Source organism: Xenopus laevis, chromosome 4L, assembly GCF_017654675.1.
Source record: "Xenopus laevis strain J_2021 chromosome 4L, Xenopus_laevis_v10.1, whole genome shotgun sequence".
NCBI classification, from domain to species: domain Eukaryota; kingdom Metazoa; phylum Chordata; class Amphibia; order Anura; family Pipidae; genus Xenopus; species Xenopus laevis.
In genome coordinates this window covers 115,280,089-115,302,031 of record NC_054377.1, presented here as the reverse complement: position 1 = coordinate 115,302,031, position 21,943 = coordinate 115,280,089, and the positions used below count along the sequence as shown (strand labels likewise).

General features: G+C 38.1%; 1 protein-coding gene across 1 annotated transcript; it reads left to right on the top strand.

The window, feature by feature from the left end:
- The first annotated feature begins 178 nt into the window (after positions 1–178).
- uchl5.L (ubiquitin C-terminal hydrolase L5 L homeolog) lies at positions 179–19,762 on the top strand. The gene is given in 11 exon segments (NM_001095597.1): positions 179–265; positions 4,408–4,471; positions 6,502–6,607; positions 7,371–7,496; positions 9,032–9,093; positions 11,047–11,177; positions 13,678–13,741; positions 14,010–14,112; positions 14,846–14,959; positions 15,344–15,442; positions 19,168–19,762. Coding segments are annotated over 11 exon segments (990 nt in total). The 5' UTR covers positions 179–189; the 3' UTR covers positions 19,213–19,762.
- The last annotated feature ends 2,181 nt before the right edge of the window (positions 19,763–21,943 follow it).

The following is a 21,943-nucleotide window of genomic DNA, read 5'->3' as shown; positions in this document are numbered from 1 at the left end:
AATAGTACACGTAGTGTTACGGCCAGCGAACTACATTGTCCAGAATTCATTTCCATTAACACTAGAGATGTTGGCGTCTGGGACTTGTAGTTCCCTGGATAGAATGCATTGACAGATTGACGTTTCCTCACCGTGACGTTTATTCCGTGCGACCATTTTTGTCATCCATTGGAGTCGCGCTTGACAGAGATGGCGGGCAGTGCAGGAGAATGGTGCCTGATGGAGAGCGACCCCGGCGTGTTCACCGAACTGATCAAAGGGTTTGGTGCGTTGCCTTTCTGGCCTTGTGTACTTATACTATTAGCGGCACGCGTGTTATCATCCATTGCTGTCAGCCTCAGCTTGTTGGGAGCTGGAGATTTCACTTGCACCTGCTTGAGTTGCACCTACAGCGCTGCGCGCCCATTCATAGATCACGTGCTCAAGTTGATCCTGAGGTTGAGTTTTACTTGAACTTCGCCTTAACACTTTTACTATGACTAGTGACCAGTTACTTTCTGAGACAATTTGCAGTGTGTACTGTTATTTCTTGCGGGTTTTGTCTATTTTTTCAGCACATCTAGTTTGGCGTCTCTGCATCGATCTGGTTGCTAGGGTTGAAAGTGCCCTAACAACCAAGTAGTACCAGATTGAATAAAAGGCTGGAAAATGTGTAGGAGGGGGTCTGAATAGAAAAGCAAGTAAGTAAACCTAGAAATAAAGCTGTAGCCTCCCAGAGGAATAATTACTCCTCCAACAAACAGACAACGATTTAAATTGCAAGCTGGGAAAGATAGGCAAATAATTAAAAAACAAAACAAAAAACAGCATTAAGACCAGTTAAAATTGAATAGGCTGTGCTATAACAAGTGGAGTTAATTTTAAACACAAAATACCATTTACAGCTTTCTATAAGATTATCCAGTAATTATAATTCCGGCCTGTCTAGATTGCAATTCCAGAGAAATTTTAAAGGCGTGGTTGACCTTTAAATCAATTTTTAGTATGTTATGGTATGGCTGATGCTATGCAAATTTTCAATTGGCCTTCATTTATTTCTGTTTTTTTTTTATAGTTTTTGAAATATTTGCCTCCTTACTTTTCAGCTTTCAAAAACAAATGATCTGTATGGTTACACGAAATGGTAGTCATTGACCCCCATCTAAAAAAAAACAAATGCTCTTTAAGGCTACACAAATAGGAGTCATTGACCCCCATCTTAAAAATCAATGTTTTGTAAGGATACCCGTTTATTGTGAATGCTACGTTTTATTACTTCTTTTTCAAATCAGGCCTTCTCCTATTCATATTCCAGTCTCTTATTCATATATGCATGGTTGCTAGGGCAGTTTAGATCCTAGCAACCAGATTGCTGAAATTGAAAACTGGAGAGCTGCTGAATAAAAAGCTAAATAACTCAAAACCACCAATAATAATAATAAATGAAAATCAATCGCAAATTGTCTCAGAATATCACTCTCTACATCATACTAAAAGTTAAAGGGCACCTGTTGGGTGAAAATGTTATCCCTAACCAAAGGTGTGGGCTAATAGCTTTCCGGTTGGGGATAATAATAGTTTTTAAAAAAAATTCCCCCCTCTACGCTACCCGCACTGGGAGGGAGCTCCTTCTGCGAGCAGCCATGTCCGGTCATGCGCATAAGGAAAATGTGCCACGAATTGCTTGTTAAGTGCGTGACGTCACATGCGCGTTATGTGCATGTGAGTGACACAACATGGCTGCTCGCACTGGGAGCTCCCTCCCGGCGCGGGAAGCGCTGGCGGGGGCATTTTTTAAAAGAAAAACCAAAAAATAAACTGTTATCCCCATCCAGAATGTGGGCTCTATTAGCTGCACCTTTGGTTGGGGATAACATTTTTACCCAATAGGTGACCTTTAATTTAAAAGTGAACAACTCATTTCCTCTCTGTGGTTTCAGTCACAGGCTCTGAACTGTTACAATTTACCACATTAGTTGATACATGTCCCAGCAGCATCTGTGGAATGTGAGCAACTATTGTATCAGTTAATAGAGCTTCCTATAATTAAAGTCAGGAATTCTGCTTGGCAGGGACAAAGAAAAGAAATGTATCAAATAAGAGCAGTTACAGAGTTGGTGACCCCACTCCCAGAGCTGCTCCAGGGAGACCTAAGAAGGTGGAAAAGGAAAGGTTAAACTTCAACATTAGATAAACTATCAAAAATAAAAAAAAGAAAGCAACAGAAAAAATGTTCTGGTGTATTGTCATTAAAGGGATTGTATGCCTTTTGGTGAAAAGTTTTCATCAAGTCCCTATTTCCAAAATAAGCATTTTATCAACAGATACTTGCCAGCAAATATCATTGTTTCTTTTAAATGGTGTAATGAAATCAGCACTTAACCAATCTGGGTCCTGCACCGTTGCACTACTTCTTCAAAGTTCAGCTTCAGGTAACGTGAAAGAGCAGCGCAGCTTCAGTAATGTGCATTCTCCTTACCTTTCCTTTGCATAGCATGAACAACATAGTCAGCCAATACCATTCATGTTATGCTTATTAGTAAAGAGGAGGAGCCGCTCACCCTGCACTGAGCTTCTGGAAGAGAAACCACCACTGGATCCTCGGGTAACAGCTGATTTTATACATGATTTAAAAGGAACTAGTGGTTTTTGCGAACTTCCATTTATTGAAGGGGAATGCCTTCACATTAGCATGACAAGCAGCAATGTAAATCTAGGTGACTACACAGCTTTGTGTAATAATTTGGAAACTTGCTATGAGCAGACAGTCAGTGTCCAGTTTGGTTACCGTATTCCGTGTTCGGCTATTCCATGTAAATGGTCAAGTATTGATTTTTGTTTAGTACTATGACCTGAACAAATATATTAGAAGGGAGCTGTGGATAACTCACTTTGATTTCCCCACCCTCCTGCTTCAATTGGACTTTATTAAATGACATGTTTTCTATTTACACAAACCGTATAAAAGGCACCCATAGGTGCCATGAAAACATACCATAATCTTATAGTATCTTAAGGTTTTCTAGCAGTTCAATTCCTATTTAACAACGGATCCTCACTATTAGGAAATGTTAATGAATTGATCTATCAAAAAAATAATAAACAAAATGTGTTATGAGCAGTTGAACACATTTAATTTCAATGGGTGCTGGGGGTGGGACTAAGCGCACCTCTGTGAACTGGAACACTATTTTTTTGCACTGGAACCAATAAAAGTGGGCTAGCTTTTTATAATTGGTACTGCTAAACCAGCCCCATGGTTTGTAGATGGATTTTGTATCTAATTCCAGGAGCTATTTTCTAAAATATTAGGTACAATGTAGCCATAGCATGGGTCATTGTAATACTTTAGTGCTGACTTAAACTTCATATGTAAATGAGAATTCCAGTACTGCGTCAGTGCAATGTTCCAGTGCTGACTGTGCAATACCTAATGTATAATTAGTGCTTCCCCCAGAGCGGCAGATATTTCTTTTATAATATACCTGTGTTGTTTGATATATAAGCTAAATGTGAGCTCAGTGTTGCTCATGGTAACTGACCATTAATCTTAAGCACAATTTTCTTTCCTTCACTTTCATAGACAAACCAGTTGAGGGCAGTTTGGGCAGAAGGTGTCGGCAAATTCCAGCTTGTTTTTATTCCCTTATGATGGACTGTTTTTCTGGTAGCAGCTGGTTAAGATGTACTGCAACCTGTACCAGTCTGTTCTTTTCTTATTTTAGCATAACCAGCCGATTATGAAAACCTTATGTGGAAATAATTAAAGTCCCTTACACATAAGAGTTAATTGCAGTTAAGCTTTATTAAGAGACGTGAGAGCTCGTTGGTAACCATAACTATAAACGGCTAATAATATACCAAAAGATAGTCAAAAAAACTAGAGGGGCCTGTTTCCTCATACCTGTAAGGCCAACTGTATGAACTAATAACATTTAAACGGTTTAGAAAAATGGTGCTCTAAAGGTTGATTGTGATTCACCTGTAGCTCTTTAGTTGGGGATCAGTAGATTTTTAGCCCAACACTGTCCACAAAGAGCTTCATTAGTTTATTCCTATGGGTACCTAACTATTGATTGAGATTTTCTATAATGGCTTGAAATTACATTCTCATGGCAGTGTAAGGCTGTGTGCACATAGGGTGGACTTTGGCCAGAAAATGCTCATAAGCTAATTCCACTCCTTTCTTTATTTTTTTTCAAGTAACAAAAAAGAATACAACAGATTTTTCATGAATAAAACAGTAGACAAAGTAAGAAGTATGTTAAGCACATGCCTTATTCATTGAACTCATGTTGAACAAGGGGTATACTGTCTTTAAAGGACACTGCTAGTTTAATGTTTTGTTGTTATTTTTTTCTATTTTATAATTTTTTTCAATTATCATTTTTATGGGTTTATATCCTATATCTTATTTCTGTTACCTAGGATGCCGAGGTATTCAAGTAGAAGAAATCTGGAGTCTGGAACAAGAACACTTTGTAGACTTGCAGTAAGTGCTTTAATTTTTGATAACTCTTATGGAAGGATATATATTACATTATTTATAACTCGGACAACCCTGAACTTAATAAAACTAAGGGTGCTATTTGTAGTCCCTGTTTGAGTAAGTCTGAAGTTGTGATGCTTAAAGGAAAAGCTCCCCATAACTGCCTGAAATGCTGAGCAGCGCAGCAGAGCTCCACCATCTTCAACCTCTTTGTATTCTTTTGGGACTCAATGCTGACACAAAGCCTGCAGGAACATGCGCAATTGGTCCAAGTCAGGAATCGGCTTCAACTGCGCAAGCTCAAATCAGTGTTGAGTTCCGAAAGAATACGCATAGGTGGAAGATGGTGCCTTGGAGCTCCGCTTCTCTGCATTTTAGGGTTGGATTTTTTTTAAGGGTTTTTTTTCTTTTACTAATGCACAGTGCATAAGGGGAGGGTCAATGCCAGGCAGTTAAGGGGGGCTTTTTTGGTACAGGGGGTTTAGTTCTCTTTTAAAGTTGGTAACTGAATGTATGACCAGCATTGATTTTATTCATTTTGACTGAAGTGTAATGTAGTTAAGCGACTGTGTATTTCCGTTCAGAAGGCCTTACTTTTTTTTTTTTTTTTAAAAACAATGTTTCTAGATACTCTAGGGCAGGGGTCCCCAACCTTTTTTTACCCGTGAGCCACATTCAAATGTAAAAAGAGTTGGGAAGCAACACAAGCATGAAAAAGTCCATTGGGGTGCCAAATAAGGGCTGTGATTGGGTATTGGTAGCCCCTATGTGGACTGGCAGCCTAAAAGAGGCTTTACTTAGCTCTATACTTTTTATGCAATTAAAACTCGCTTCCAAGCCTGGAATTGAAAAATAAGCTCCTGCGTTGAGGACACTGAGTGCAATATCCAAGAGGTTGGGGAGCAAAATGTTGCTCACTAGCTACTGGTTGGGGATTACTGCTCTAGGGGCTGCATTACCCCTTTTTTTCAATATTTGCTCAATGAAACATCCTCAGCCCACTGAGAAGCCCTTCATATAAACAAACCTATCCCTCCTCCCAGCTACTGTCTGTTCTTTCAAAGAAGATGCACCTCATTAACCTTATCCAGAGAGCTGTTTAGTGGACTGTCCATTAGTTTTGATTGTGCTTGTATGAGGGGAAGTAGGATGTGGCTTTTCATCTTGTATTTAGCACGAGCTATTCATTTTAAACAGTATGCGAGGAAACTGCACAAACCTTCCAGTCCGTGTCAATGAGTATGGACAATATATATACATGTTTGTGGAAATTCTCATTCATCCAGGTCATGGTATATCTAGAAATAAGTAAAATCAATTGGACTTGCTGTGTTTTTTTCCTTGAAGACGTTTCACCAGTCATCCAACTGGCTTTCTCAATTCAGAATAACTTGTAAACAAGATCTTTTTTCGAGTATATATCCTCTGGAATGTTGCTCCAATCTGCATAGTCTGTTTATCATAATCTACAAGGATGTCCTGAAGTTAGGGGGCCGATTCACTAACTTCGAGTGAAGGATTCGAAGTAAAAAAACTTCGAATTTCAAAGTGTTTTTTGGGCTACTTCGACCATCGAATGGGCTACTTCGACCTTCGACTACGACTTCGAAACGAAGGATTCAAAATTTAATATCGTTCGACTATTCGATAGTCGAAGTACTGTCTCTTTAAGAAAAAACTTCGACCCCCTAGTTCGCCATCTAAAACCTACCGAACTCAATGTTAGCCTATGGGGAAGGTCCCCATAGGCTTGCCTACGTTTTTTTGGTCGTTCGATTCGAAAGATTTAATCGTTCGATCGAAGGATTATTCCTTCGATCGAACTATTTGCACTAAAATCATTCGACTTCGATATTCAAAGTCGAAGGATTTTAATTCCCAGTCGAATATCGAGGGTTACATGCCTGTAATATAGGGGAAAGTGCAGGTACCGCAACTTTGGTTGTAGTTGTACATATGCCCTATTGTCTTTTGTGACACACAAGTCTCAACTGCTGTTGTTTCAGGAATATAATTGTTTTTGTTGTTGGCAGACCAGTGCAAGGATTAATCTTTCTCTTCAAGTGGCAGCCAGGAGAGGAACCAGCTGGCTCTGTTGTTCAAGACTCCAGGCTGGACACAATCTTTTTTGCGAAGCAGGTATCAATAATTTAAATATACTCAATGCAGCCTGTTTCTTATGCAATACCACTGCCTTGTGTTGCAATCATTTTAAGGAATTAAACTAGGCAGTTTTTTCCAGTCAAAGAAATAGAGATGAAAAACAATGTATCTTAGATTTAGCTTAAAGTCTTAGATGATATAGTCATGAGTGGTTTAATTTGCGGTTGCTGTATGTTTCATTACCTGTGGTGCCGTGCTTTGTAAAGCACTGGAGCTCTATTGAGTTCCTGCTTATGGATTGGAGCACTAAACTTAAGTTCTAAGCCAGACCTACCTAGCTGCTGCCTATTGAGATGTTCACGGTTTGGCAGGTGCACACATTTCTACAGCTGAAGATTGTTTTCTTCCTCGAAATTCTAGATACAGCAATTCTAAATTCCTAGTAGATATCAATGTTTTTCTTGGGCATCATAAAGCCGTCTCCTGTAGTTAGTTTTGTTCTAAATAGTGATGCACCGAATCCACTATTTTAGGAATAGGTTGAGTCCTTTGTAAAAGAATAGAGGACCGAATCTGAACCCTCATTTGCATATGTCGATTTGGGAAATGAGGGGAAAAAGAGAACTGCACATGCAGCTAAACATTTTCGTCTCTTGGCAGAATCCTGAAGGTTCTGTGCATCCCTAGTTCTAAACTACCATTTACTGGTAATATTAAAAACTGGAAATATGTATTGAATATGTATAGCTCTTCACCTGTTATTCATCTTTAATAGTGAAGTTTGTTTCTGTTTAAACAGGTAATAAACAATGCATGTGCAACACAAGCAATCATCAGTATTTTGCTGAACACCACACACAATGATGTACATTTAGGAGAAACTCTGTCTGAATTCAAAGAATTCACCCAAAGCTTTGATGCAGCTGTAAGTAATTCTGAAATGTTTTAATTCTATCCTCATCCCTGTCTGTCTATCTATTTCTAATCATTCCTCTATGTATACACATGAATTGAGTGTAGAAAAGATCTATCTATTAGAGCCTTAAGGCTGATTAAAGAAAGGGATCTGACTTGCATCAGTAAAGGCAAAGATTGATAGAAAAAGAAAAATATAAAAGAAGGGGATATCTTTTTCTTTCTATATATATTTATACACATATGTAATAATATTATATGGAAAACAAGAAAACACTCTTTCCATTGTCCTACATGTAGTTGCAGCTCCTATCCTCATTTTGTAAGACTAGCAGCTTTGTTTTCAATTAGATTTTTTTTTTTTACATTTTTCTAAAATTGAAATTAAAAAGGTCTTCCTGTTTTTTTCAGGAACCAGATATAGACTCTGAAAACTGTTATTCTGAAACTCAGGCATTCTGCTCAACAGGATCAAAGATAAACAATTAATCAACTAATGAATCAAATTAGAACAGCTTACAGAGATGGTGACCCCCATTTATTTCAGAACTTCTCTAGAGAGATATAGTGATAAATGAAAAATATTATTCAAGAAACGACCAAACAATAGAAACAATTGAAAAAAGTGTTAATTTCTAGTGAACTAACTGAAAACAGCTGTACTGAAAAAGTTTTAGAATGTAAATGACCCCTTTAGGTGGACCATGCTACACACATGGTTATTTTTTATTGTTTTATTTTGTTGCTATTGCAACATTAGACTCTTACATTATACATGCTCGTGCCCCCCCAAAAACTACCAAAAAGAAAATCTAACCCATAGTAAAGATCAAATCAGGTATATGCTTTCTTCAAATAATTTTAAATATTTGAATGTACAAACAAAGTGAACATTATGTCTACATTTAAATAGGACATTTATATATTATGGTGTATTAAGCCCCATGAATGAAGCAATAACTGTAAAGATATCAATTTCTCAATCTGAGTTTATCTGATTTTTTTTTTTTCCAACTTTTGTAGCTGAATATAATTCACCCCATAGGTCCATTTATTAAATAAATCCCAGCCATGACAGTATGGATGGCCTGGTATCCCTGATCTGCAGGACAGTATTCCAGTTCATAATTCTCTAGCTAATGCAGACCTTAAACTTTATTCTCTTATCTATTGATGGGTAGGTCAAACTGATACCTCCGGTTTGTGTAAGCCACAAGAGGCATGAGTTTGGGCAGGGGCAAGTTGATGTACTTGTGCTAACCTCCTCTCTTTAGGTGATGTTGTCACCATGACTACACTGCCCATTAGTGATGGTGTAAGGGAAGGTCTGAGTGTACATTATTAACAGGAGGAGAACTTCAGAGACAGATTGGGCACTGTTTAGTATACAGGGAGATGGAGTTAAGTGCATATCAAAAATATTATGGTCAGCCATCACTACCTCCAACAACCAATTGCACTTAATATTTGTGGGCATCTTTGCGACTTGTCATTCTACCTTTTTTTCCTGGATAACACAATCTTCATGTGTGTGCTCTGTTTTAGATGAAAGGACTGGCTCTAAGCAATTCCGAAGTGATCCGTCAAGTACACAACAGTTTTGCCAGGTAAGTTTGTGCAAGTTTCTTTCCCTTCTAAAGAGAGAAACGCTGGTATTTATTGTTCTGAGGGAGAGTCCTAAATACTCCATTCTCCACAGTGGGAAATAATTTGTGGTCATGCATCATGCTCATCAAATGTTTGCGACAGAAATTCTGCAAGTTGCTTTGAATCAGCAGTGTCTGGTCCTGAGCTAATTGTGACAGTTCTGATTGTCTGAAATGGAAACCACTAAGCAATAAACCAGGTTTAATTACAGTTATCAAAACCTGATCATCACAAGACATAATCACAAGAGCCCTTTACCCAGTTGTCGTGTGACCCACAAAGCGCACAGTAGTTTTGTAACATGCTTATAAATAAACTCTGTATCTTATGCCTTGAAATGGCATGTTCGGAGTACTTCCCTTTATGGCAAAACATCTGTAAGTAGGTGGCGGTATTTTCACAGTTCACAAAAGCCTGTAGTATTAATGTTCCTCTTTCCCAGTACATGACTTGGCCAGGGGCCTGTACTTTCCAGAACAGTGTACAAACACGATGCTTTTAAAAAGACTTAATAAGTGCTTACTGGCAAGGTCATTTGAAAATAACAGGAAAGAAAATCAAGCGTGCCTGTCTTGTATCTACACTGAGAGTGCTGGCGCTCTTACCTTTTGATATTCATGTAGCTATTATGTTGGCAGTGATGGAGAACACCTTTGGCAAATGTAGATAAAATTGTTTCTTTATGTAGAAAGAGTGCTCTCTTGCTAGAAGAATAGAATTCTGATCTATAAACTCAGTTACTAAAAAATCATGTGTTGCTTTATTTTTCCTTCCCTTTTTGAAATGTGTTTTTATACATGGATTGGGTTACCTTCCATTAGAAACAGTGTTGATCACCCAAAACAGGATACTAAACCTGCAATAGGCACCAGTAGCTTCATTAGCTGGTCTGTAACTGTACAAGCCTCTACCCTTCCACCAAGTGATCTGATAGAATAGCTGGCAGGCCGATACTTTGTATAGTTTCTGGTCATGCCGGATGATTGGACTGTCATGGCACAAATTGTCCCATGTACTTATGTTTGTGGCACATGGAGTGAATTCAAGCACTGGAGCACCAGCCTGGTATATTGTGTAAGTTATTAGAAACCTAACATTTGGCACCACCAGTGATTGAATCTTTCCTTCTTTAACAATGTTAATGCTTTCAGCAAACCTAGAACATAGAACTGCTGTTCACTATATATCAGCAACTGCTTATATTGCTTGATTTTGCTTTGGTATATAACCCTGTTTAAAATGTATTTTAGAATTATCATACATATATTCACCTCTAAACACTAATATGAGTCAATACAGCCATTGCAAGTGTATTTAGTGTCCTTATAAATCCAAGCACTGCAAGCAAGTATAAAACCTCCTCCCTGACACACGTACTCACAAAAATTTGTCGTGTTCTGCCTACATTTCTCTGCCAACCAATTTCCGAGCAGCATGTTTGGGCAGCAGCCTGGAACAGTAAGCCTTGTCCAAGTCATGCATAGCAATCTGATTATTAACAAGCTTTCAAATCACTTCCCTACCCTAAAGTAGAGAGGTGCGTGTGATTGAACTGCGTGACTTCTCTAGCCCTGTAAGTTATGGCTCAGTTAGTGAAACAAAAACTTCATTAATGATATAAATATTCTGGGTAAAAGAGCAGTAAAGCCTTTAACAATAACAGTGACTTAAAACTTAACCAGTATTTTAAATTTGATGGACAATTTGATGTTAATTATCCAAAAGCTCTTAATCTATGATTGGGATTTGGCAGAAACGCTGGACTTGACCTAAAGTTCTGAAGCAATGTCACAGTTATGAAAGTTTACAGCATAGATCTTGATTGCTGAAATTATGGTGGAGGTGTGATGTTATTTTTATGCAAGTGCATTTATATACACTTTTTAATCTCCCATTTTGTTTTAAACCTGCAGGCAACAAATGTTTGAGTTTGATGCAAAATCCACAACGAAGGATGATGATGCATTTCACTTTGTCAGCTACGTGCCAGTCAACGGGAGGCTTTACGAACTGGACGGTTTAAAGGATGGACCAATTGATTTAGGTGGGTTTTGATTCGGGTTGCAAATTCTGTCATCCCTTTTATGTAGTGTCACAGTAACCCAGGAACTATAAGGGTAATGGCACACACAGAGATTTTTGTTGCCGCTTGGGAGAGGGATAAACCACTACCCAATTTAAAGTGAATAGGAATCAGAGCAATTGGCCTTGTCCTGTCTAGTGGAACAGGTGAAGCTGCACACTCATTTAACCCACCCTCTGCTGGATAGCCTGCTGCACAATGTGGGAGGATTCGGCAACCCCCAAATGTCAGTGAAGATAGGACACACTGGCACTCGAGGCAAAGGAATGCAGGGTTACCCCTTGCTGTTTATTCAATACGAACATTTGCATTGAATTAACAGCAAGGGGTAACCCTGCATTCCTTTGCCTCAAGTGCCAGTGTGTCCTATCTTCACTTGTCCTGACTAGTAACCAACGCATATCTCTAGAAAAAAATCAGGTTGTCATCACCCTTACCCTTGCAAATGGATCATAGCCTGAAGCCATTCTCCAGTGTTTGAAGATGCGATGAAATGATTTGGCCTTTGTTTGTTTCTACGTTAAATAAAAACACTAACACCGGTGAGATTAGCAAAAATGTATAACACATTATCACCCACTTGCTGGAGATGTAACATCGCACATCTGTGGATGCCCGAAACTGTCTGATTTTTGGAATAGAGTTAGGGAAATTATTAAAGTGGTCACTGACGTGGAGATACCCAATACACCCCTACATTTACTCCTACACCATACTCCTAAACCGATACATATTGAAAATCATTAGTTCCAATTATGTTGGACATGGCAAAGGTGCTAATACCTCAGAAATGGAAACAGACTACTGCTCCCTTAATCACTGAATGGCTTAACAAAATTTCAGAAATAGAAAGATTTGAACTTTATAAAACGTCAACCACACAAGACACACAATGATATTCTCAAAAATTGATTTATTGTCTTAGTTTTCAAGAGACAGATCAATATAAAGAGCTCCTACAAACATAATCCGATTAAGTTACAATATCTAATCCCCCCTCAAACATTAATACTACATGACACGCTAATTATGGAGACTGGGTGTTGGAGACCTTTCTGGTTGAGGTGCCGTGGCATAAAAGGAGACTTCAGTTACCTGGCTTCAATTGCTATACTTAACTCATTGGACATAAGAAGCTGCTCTACCTCCCGCTTGCACCCCCCCTTTTTTCTTTTTTGGAAACACGGAGTACAGGAAGTATCCCATATCGAGACATACCTTGCACAGGACGTACCCTCCTCTGCGGAGACACTATTAATATGTCTCATATAACTTTTGAATTCTTATTGACTAGAAGGACCTTTGCTTTTTTCTTTTTTTTCTCTTACTTTCCCTCTTTTTGGTTTTACTATCCCTTATTTCTTTTCTCTCTCTATACTCAGGGAAATTGCAAATGATAATGCTAGACCTCCATTCTCCACAGTAAATTTCACACTACTTTACTCAATAGTACGGAGGATTGTCTTGTCTTCAAACCCTCACTCTTTCCCCTTCTCTTTTTTTCCTCCCTTCGCTCTTTCTTTCCATTCTTTTATTACGCGATTTTTGTGTATTTTCTGACTTGTTAAATGCAAAACACTTTCAATAAACTTGAATTTAAAGAATAAATAAAAACACTAGAATAATTGCGTTTCCTGAGAGATTCTATAGTAAGTGCTACTATACAAACATCTTACATGTTTTGCAGCATACTGTATCTCTACATCACTATGTTGTATGGCAAAAACCTGGAAAACCTTCTGGCTCTGTAATTGATATGGCAGCTGAGAAGAGAGGGAGGTTTCCCAGTGCACTTGGCTTTAAAAAGCTATTCCTGATATGTCACTCTGACTGGGTGATATGACTGGTTTGTTTTCTCTGATGATGAATCACTTGGAAATAAACTTCCTGAACTGGTGGGAGGATCTGCTTGATAGAGCACGCTGTGCCCGTTTCTCGGAATGGAGCTGTAGTATAAACTGACAAATGGGTATTTTGCAACAAGTGCTGTTACTAGAAAATGGCTAACAATGTTAACTTTAAAAATCAAAGTTCTGTTTGTTTACATTAGGGTCGGGCTAAGATATTAAAATGTTTTTGGTTTTGTATGTTTGAGACTGGAATATAAACTGTAATGCTTAGAAAAAGTGTAGTGCATATACACAGAGCTTACAATCTAGGCTTTCTTTTCTGGAGTATTAATGGATTATAAATAATTAAGTAAATTATGGCTTTCTGGTTAAGGCCAGCTTCTGAGTGATCCTAATGGTTAAAGCAGAGGCTATTTTGGTGGCTCAGTGCAGAACTGTGGTTCTGAGTTTGATTAGGCAATAGATTGTAAGCTCTGCTGGTATAAATGTCACTGACTAGACCTTGTTTTTTCTAGTAATTTGAAAAAAAAATCCTTGATTTTACTTTTGCCTGTGTCACCTAGATACCTGTTATTTTGTTCTTTACCCTTATTTTGCTTTATTCCTTCTAGGACCATGTAAGGAAGACGATTGGATCAGTGCAGCTAGACCTGTTATAGAGAAACGAATGCAGAAGTAAGTGGCTTAAAAATATTAGCTATGCAGCTTTCACATGTACAGTGTTTTGCCACCAGGATAGTAAGCATATGTAGGTCTTGCCTCAGTACCAATATGTAGCTTCCTTCTGTCTTTATGGTCCACAGCATATTAAGTTTCTTACCATTTGCTTTATACTTTAATTTGAGGAGGACTTAAACTTGTGAACAAAGCAACATTACTTCCCCAGTTTTCTCTGTATAACAGGATGCATTTAAATTTCACTGCCTGTTTTATTCTGCATCAGGTACTGTGAAGGTGAGATACGGTTCAATTTGATGGCTATTGTGTCAGACAGAAAGAAGATCTACGAGCAGAAGATTGCAGATTTGCAGAGGCGAATTGCAGAGGTAAGAAATGACTATTTATATGTATGTATCCACCCTTCTTTCACAGGATGCACCAAATTCTGGGTTTACTTGGTGTTTCCACCACATCCAAAACATGTTTTGGCAGAACTTGGATCAGGTTGAATTAAAGCTAAAATTCAATCTATAATGGTGTTTCTTTTCCTCTGGGATTTTACTAATTTGCATATACAATTTTGGCCTCCGTTCAGGATATGGTTGAAGCCTTTGTGTTTGGTTATTACTACGATACATCTCTCTGGGTCTGAGCTATATTGCATCACATGAAGGATGAGGCTAAAACTGGGCCCAAGCTGATTTGAAGTATAATGGGCTACTGCAATGGCAATTTAAAAGGTTTAGGTAGAAGTCTTAAATGCTAGTACAAAAACACTATAGTTCTAGCTTCACTTTATGGGCAAGTTTACAGCAATTAATAACGGTGTCTGGTGCCATTATTTGTGGATATACTGAGAAATGATGTTTTAGGCACAGCATAGACACCCATGGTCTGGAAATATAAAGAATGTTAGCAGTTTTTTTTTGTTTTTTGGAAGATAGGCACCTATGTGAAAATAACTTTCACAAAGGTTCAAGTTTGACTGCCTCATTCTGTACAGATTCCTGGTTTTACTAGTGGGTATTTATTTTAGCTGTAGATTGAAATGCCTAGTCAAGCTCATCTTAGACCATGTCTCTTACATGGGATAATTCTGCCCTTTGCCTGTTGATACAGGAAGAGCCTATGGACACAGACCAGGGCAGCACTCTGCTGAGCTCCATGCAGTCGGAAATCACAAAATACCAGCTCCTTATAGAAGAAGAGAAACAAAAGATGAAAAGATACAAGGTGAGATTACACTCTTTACCCGCCTGGGTTTTCTTTGATCTGATGAGGAAAAGGCATAGAAGATTAGTTATACTTGCCGAGTTGGGATACTTTTGCAGGTATTTGAGACTGATAAGCCTGTTCTCTGATTTGTTGTGAAGAACTCTATTTATATTAAAAAGCTTGCAGAATTGTCTTCAGAAAATGAAATCCACACTATGTGCGTAATGCTGACTCGGGGCATATTTATAAAGCAGCATGTGTAGTTAATTTCCAATCTCTATGCAAACTGCGTTGTCGCAATTTTTAGTATGCTGCTGTACTAGACTTGCATAGCTTTGTTCTCATTCGCTTCAGTTGGCTTCACAAAGTACACTGATGTATCACCTTTGTTTTCTGCTTTAGGTTGAAAATATCAGAAGAAAACATAACTACCTTCCATTCATCATGGAGTTGCTGAAGACTCTAGCAGAGCATCAGCAGTTAATACCATTAGTAGAAAAGGTATGTGATATTCAGTTTGAGCTCCGAAGGCTAAGCCTGAGGAATGGAAATGGAAGATTCTTTTAAAAGAAATCATAAACCGTAAATTGCTGCCCGCTGGGCAGTTAGACAAAGACCCCAGTGTGGGCAAAATCACTGATGTGGAATATAGATTTTCTTTTCTGCATATCTCTGTGTACAAATGTTTATTTATTTATTTATTTTTTTTATTTGTGAGAGCATCCTTGTCACTTGCTGTGGTAAGTCTTATTTCTGACCACTAGATGGTGCTAGATATCTGCTTAGCATCATGGCAATTTTCACCAATGTAAAAGACAATTAAAAGCCATATACATATATAGAAATGTTACGTTTACACAAGCTAATGCCTTTTCCTGGTTACATACACCCAATAATCACAGGGACTCAAAATTGCAAATTGTTTAATGCAACGTCTTAAGTCTCTGAATACCTATAGTAGAAATTGCACAGTAATATTTATTTTTAACTTGGGAATACATGAAGTTTTTGTTTTGTGCCAGATTTATCTCATACATCCTGCTGTGGTCAGTAAAGCACTGCTAAATAAAGAATGTACAAGACCGCACATACAAGCCTTACATAACTGACCTACGCATTTGTCTAAGCAGTTTGTCTGATTCCAGTTGTAATCGCACATAATCACAACCTCCCTCTCCCCCCCAGAGTGTAGTATATAACATTGAGGTTAGGTATCTGTGTTGCAGGACCCTTAGTAACTTCTGCTTCATTTAGTAAATAGTTCAGGCTGCACAAGGATTCTAACATCTTAGTAAATATTTCTGAAATTTCCATGCCTTGTGTGCTTACTGTGTGTGATCATTCTTAGCATGTAAAATCCGTAACGCTGGATGACAATGGGATTATTTTTGGAAGCAAGGGGAAAATGTTCTATTTCTGTTTTGTTTGCTTTCTCCGTTTAACATTCTATATCCTCACGAGTGTTTTATCATATGTAAGTGATTAGACCTGTTTTTTACTCATTTCTGGTTCAGAGCCATATTATAAAAAGAAAAAAACAAACCATAGATTATGTGATTATTACAGGATCCCATTTTATTAGATAGTGACTGAGCCCAGGAGACTTGCTTATTATGTGTGTCTCCCAACATAGTGACCAGTCAGGATGGCTTAGCGCTTGGGGGACGACGACTATTTCCTGCAAACAGAATGTGGCCTCTGTTAACACACACATCTGGTGGAGGAAACAGGTTTTGATAACTGATGCCCCTTTAATTTATTACTCCGCTGTTTAACCCTATTCTATGTTATTATCTAAATTATATTTTGTTTCCTCTTTAAAAAATCCTTTTAGATGGTCGAAAAAAGAAGTAGTCATAGAGTAAAGTTAATTTTTCTCCCAAGCTATTTTTTTTTAAATGTATTATGCAGTTTCAGTCCTCTGCCTCTGTATGGAGCCAGAACAGCACATGCACACATACTCTCCTGGTCTTTTACTCTTATCATAATAGTAATTGGAGACACAGTTTCACTAATAGTATTTATTCATACTGTATGGATTTATTGGGAATCCTTGCTTTGTGATTGTTCACACAAGTCACTTATACATCATGATTTTATTTAAAAAATGTTTCACATTGTGCAATGAACAGGGTTTGTGCTGAACACATTTTTTTCAATTTTCTTGTTTTTTTTTTGTTTTTTTTTCACAACAAGTCTTTGTATTTTATTGTTTCTTGAACTAATCAGGGTAAATAGGGATAATGAAGCTACTCCATGTTTGATCCTTGTGAGGTCAGTAATTACTAGGGAGGCACTGAATCCCGAAGTTGGTTTGGGATTCGCAATAAGGGTTTGGCTGAATCCAAGTGCCTGGCCGAACTGAATCCAACCCTACGTATCTGAAAAAAATACGTAGGGTTGTGCGCTCGCCAGTTTAGCAGTTTGCTTCTATGAACATCAGGGATTTTCTGGCCGAGGCCTGCTTTTTCCTGAAGAAGGGTTTGGATTTGGTTTGATATTCAATCTACTCTGTTACCCTTGATTTGGGGATTCTGCCAAATCAAGTTTCATCCCTAATAATTAGCAGTGAAAAGATATATAACCCCCCCTGCATAATGGACTTGTGGTTATCTGTGAGCCACAACAGCAGTTAATGGTGCACTGGGAGTCTGTCTACCTTTTAGGGTCAGGGCACACAGGCAGATTCGGGGAGATTAGTCGACCTGCGACAAATCTCCTCTTCTTCAGGGCGACTAATCTCCTCGAACTACCTCCCCACCGGCTAAAATGTAAATTGCTAGCGGGATGGCACCTTGCGCGATTTGTTTTCCGAAGTCTCCTCGTCCGGCAACTTCGGGTGACTTCGGAAAACGAGTTGCTCCGAGTGCCCAAATCCTGTCGGCGATTTACATTTGAGCGGGTGGGGAGGCAGTTCGGGGTGATTATTCGCCCGAAGACAAGGAGATTTGTCGCCAGGTGACTAATCTCCCGAATCTGTGTGCCCTGACCCTCAAAGTCTAATCATGGAGTAGCTTCAGTTTCCCAGTTTAGCCCAAGAAATGACGAACCATAAATTTGTTACGATTAAAACAGTAAGCAAAAAGTATGTTCAGCACAAGCCCTATCGATTGCACTCATGTTGTTCAAGGGAGTATTCTGTCCATTTTAAAGTACCATAAGGAGAGCATGAAGAAAAAGATTCCGCTTTAGATGGTCACTCTTTAGCCAAATCTGTGCAGTTAATCAACCTTTATGCTTCCTGTACCACCTCACATAAAAGCAGAATGTTGGTTTAGACATGTCAGGCTCACAGCAGCCTTATTTCACAGCTTAGTCAGCAGTGAGCTCAGCTGTACTTATGCACGGATGATTTATAGCTTGGCCTCTAAGGGCTTGGATATGTGCTTTTTCCATGGTGAGTTGGCACAATCTAAGTTTTTCTACCCTTCTTAAAGGGATACTGTCATGGGAAAAAAATTTCAAAATGAATCAGTTAATAGTGCTGCTCCAGCAGAAGATTCTGCACTGAAATCCATTTCGCAAAAGAGCAAACTGTTTTTTTTTATATTCAATTTTGAAATCTGACATGGGGCTAGACATATTGTCAATTTCCCAGCTGCCCCAAGTCATGTGACTTGTGCAGTGAGAGGGTACCCCACGTGAAGAGTACCTCATAAGAATCAGACAGAGAGGGCAATGGGGGTGTGAAATGCACTTCTTTATGAAAAAAGCATTCATAACTAACTTTTCCTTTTCTTATTTACCCTTTTGTGCTTGTTAAATATGCAGTTTTCTGTCATTTCTATGTGGTCAGCATATTTGGGTGAGAATAGGGCACGGGCATTGTGATGAAACATACTGCTGTGTTTCCTGAAAGTAACAGACCTATCTGATGTTCATCAGCACAACTGGAGTGTATTCCCTTGGCTATGATTGGTTGCTGTCTTTCAGTTGGCTGAAACTGTAGCATGTGCAGTGGTTTTTTTTTAGCCTTCATGGAGTATAGTTTGTGTTCACCCAGATAAACACCATAGCTACATAGTTTTGGGTTTTTTATGACCAGCCTATTAATATTCGATTATTGTAGTGATTCAAACTTTTCCCTGGATAAGGGTTCCAGGGTGGGTTTGATTGATGTTGATAATATTCCTGATACATATGTATAGTTCTCATGATAGGGATATGTCCTTGGCAGTACATAAACAATTTTAATGTTAACGACAATCTCTCCTTTTTGTTTTCAGGCCAAAGAGAAACACAACACAAGGAGGGCTCAGGAAGCCAAATGATACCCCTGCTACTTTGGAAATAGAACAGAAAACAAAGCTTCTTCCTTTTTCATGACAAAGAACAAGTGGAAACAAGCCACCAGGGCTTCTCCTATATATTCTATGTACAGAGCACAGTTGTTTTGTATGCAGAGTTCGGCATGGTTTAACCTTTGCATCACAGTACATTAGGCCTTGTACATCCTATATCATTTTACAAAGTGCCACGTAATGTTATGAGCCCATTTTGTGAAAGAAATACACATTCATATGGTAATGAACACTCTGTTTATGAAAAAATTCAACACACGTGTCCTGTGGTGCAGAGTGATTCTAGGCCCTTCCACTAAAGGAAAAAATGGGGACACAAAGAAGCTATAGCATGAGTTCATGTTTGTATATACAACCTACATTGTCCCTGTGCTCTGTTTTACCATGCTGTTTCCCTTTAAGTACAGTCACATTTGCAGACCTCCTGTAGGAAAGGTATATTTTGCATCTTTTTGGTCTTTTTTTTTTTGCAGTTGTCCCTGAAAATGCATCTCATTACTCATAAAATTCATCAAAAACATTTTTCTTTATCCACTTTGTGCTCACTCCCAGGTAGGAAGAACTGAGTTCAACCTTTATGGCAAGTCTTATGCTTATATAATAGTGTAAGATCTCACCTGTCATATACCCACATTAGTCAATAGTATTGAAGTGTGTGAGTTGCAAAAATCTCATGCTCTCATGTTTTAGAGGTAAAACTTAGCAACCAATCAACCAGCTGCTGGACAAATAATGAAAGCAAAAATATGATTGTTGCTTTGTTTAACTGGTGTAAATTGTCAGTTGCTACTTGAGCCCCACTGCCTTTCCACTAAGCCAGTATTTCTCATTAATGCAGAAGCAATAGTTTCATGACCAATATATTTGCTTGATGATGATGCAGTGTGCCATCAACCAATCATAAAAATACATTATACACCAAATATACAATAAGAAAATACTTCATTCCCTATAAATAAATTAGATTTTCTAGAATCTTTCTCTCTCTATAAATAAACAAGAGAAATTTGTTTTCAATGCTTGGTCTGTAAGTGTCTGTCATATATAATTATAGATATAAATAAAATAAAGGCACTGTTTACATTTCTTTGTGAGCAGACACTCTATATTAATAAATTAATAAATTTTAAAGGTAAATATTCCAAATGCAGTAAATATGGGTGGAATTTCCTCTACTGTATGTCTAAACCTAAATCCAAAATGTTGTCCCCTGTATTCAATTTGGTCATGTTCTAAAATAACCAGTAACCTCCACAGGCAGTTACACAGTAAGTTAGGTTGAAAAAAGACACACGTCCATCACTTCAACCTTTTTAATTGATATATAACCTGCTTAACGGCTAGTTGATCCTAGTTGTTAGTTCTAATAGAGGCAACTATATAGAGTGTAACTATATTCCCTATAGTGAAGGTTATTTGTAGTAACGGTACCGTGTATAGCTTCGTCAGTTCTTAAAGGCACAGTCTCTCTGTATATATAAATTCCTCCCTTCCCTCAAGCTACAGCCTGTTAAAGAGCCACTGGGTATACAGAGCTTCTCAGTGGAATGATGATTTGTTTGGCATTATTCATTGGGGCCAGGAAGTAGAATGTGACTTTAGTCTAAAATCAAAATTTGCCAGGTTGAGAGAAATAAAAAACAGGTAAAAACCATAGAAATGTCCTAAGAAAACAATAGGGAAAAAATATCCAGCACAAGCCCTATTGATGAAAAAGGGTGGTATACTGTCTCTTTAAACCTAACTTCAGGGCCACAACCATGGTCCACAGTACAGTTAGGAAGTATAGTAGTCTTATCTGTTCTAGGGCCTTTGCTAGCCCAAAATGTTGTACATCAATACATATAGAAACACCCCACAAGCATTAATTCTCACATCAGATTATATTTTTTTTCTAGCAATTGATGTGTATGGGCTTGGGAGAGGCCTCTTCTATTCCATGCAATGGACTGACTTTGGCTGGTACAGGTATGGGACCTGTTATCCAGAATGTTTGGACATCTGGGGTTTTTCCGTATAATGGATCTTTCCGGAATTTGGTTTGGATATTCATACCTTAAGTCTACTAGAAAATCATGTGAACATTAATTAAACCCAATAGGCTGGTTTTGATTGTATTTATTAAGTACAAGGTTCTGTTTTATTATTATTACAGAGAAAAAGGAAATCATTTTATAAAAATTCGGATTATGGCAGATGGCCTTTTTTATAATTTGGAGCTTTCTGGATAACTGGTTTCCGGATAACAGATCCCATAGCTGTATATTTCATTATTGTATTGTTTCTGGTTTCTGGGGCACTGCTTTATTATCTTTCTCTTCTCCCAGCATAGCTCAGATTTATACAACATCTGTTTTCACTATATCAAGAAATCTGCATAACACTTTCCCCCTGTTCTCTATGCACCACATACACCTTAATTAAGTGCAGAAGAAAAACCTTTTATAACTAAAATTCTGCAGCTTACTGAGAAAATAGAAGAAAACATATTGACACAAAAAGGTATGGTTTAATATGTGTTGTGAAGAGGAGCTCTGCAGTGGGATTCATTAGACTGCAAGTAGAACCAGGATTTGTACTTTTTCATCACTTTCCATCTGTAGTTATAAGAGTATAATGCACTGCCACATTTTTGTTTTTCGCACAATATGTCTCCTTGTAGGTTTAGTGTACCTGAAAACATACCAAGCAATAATGCACA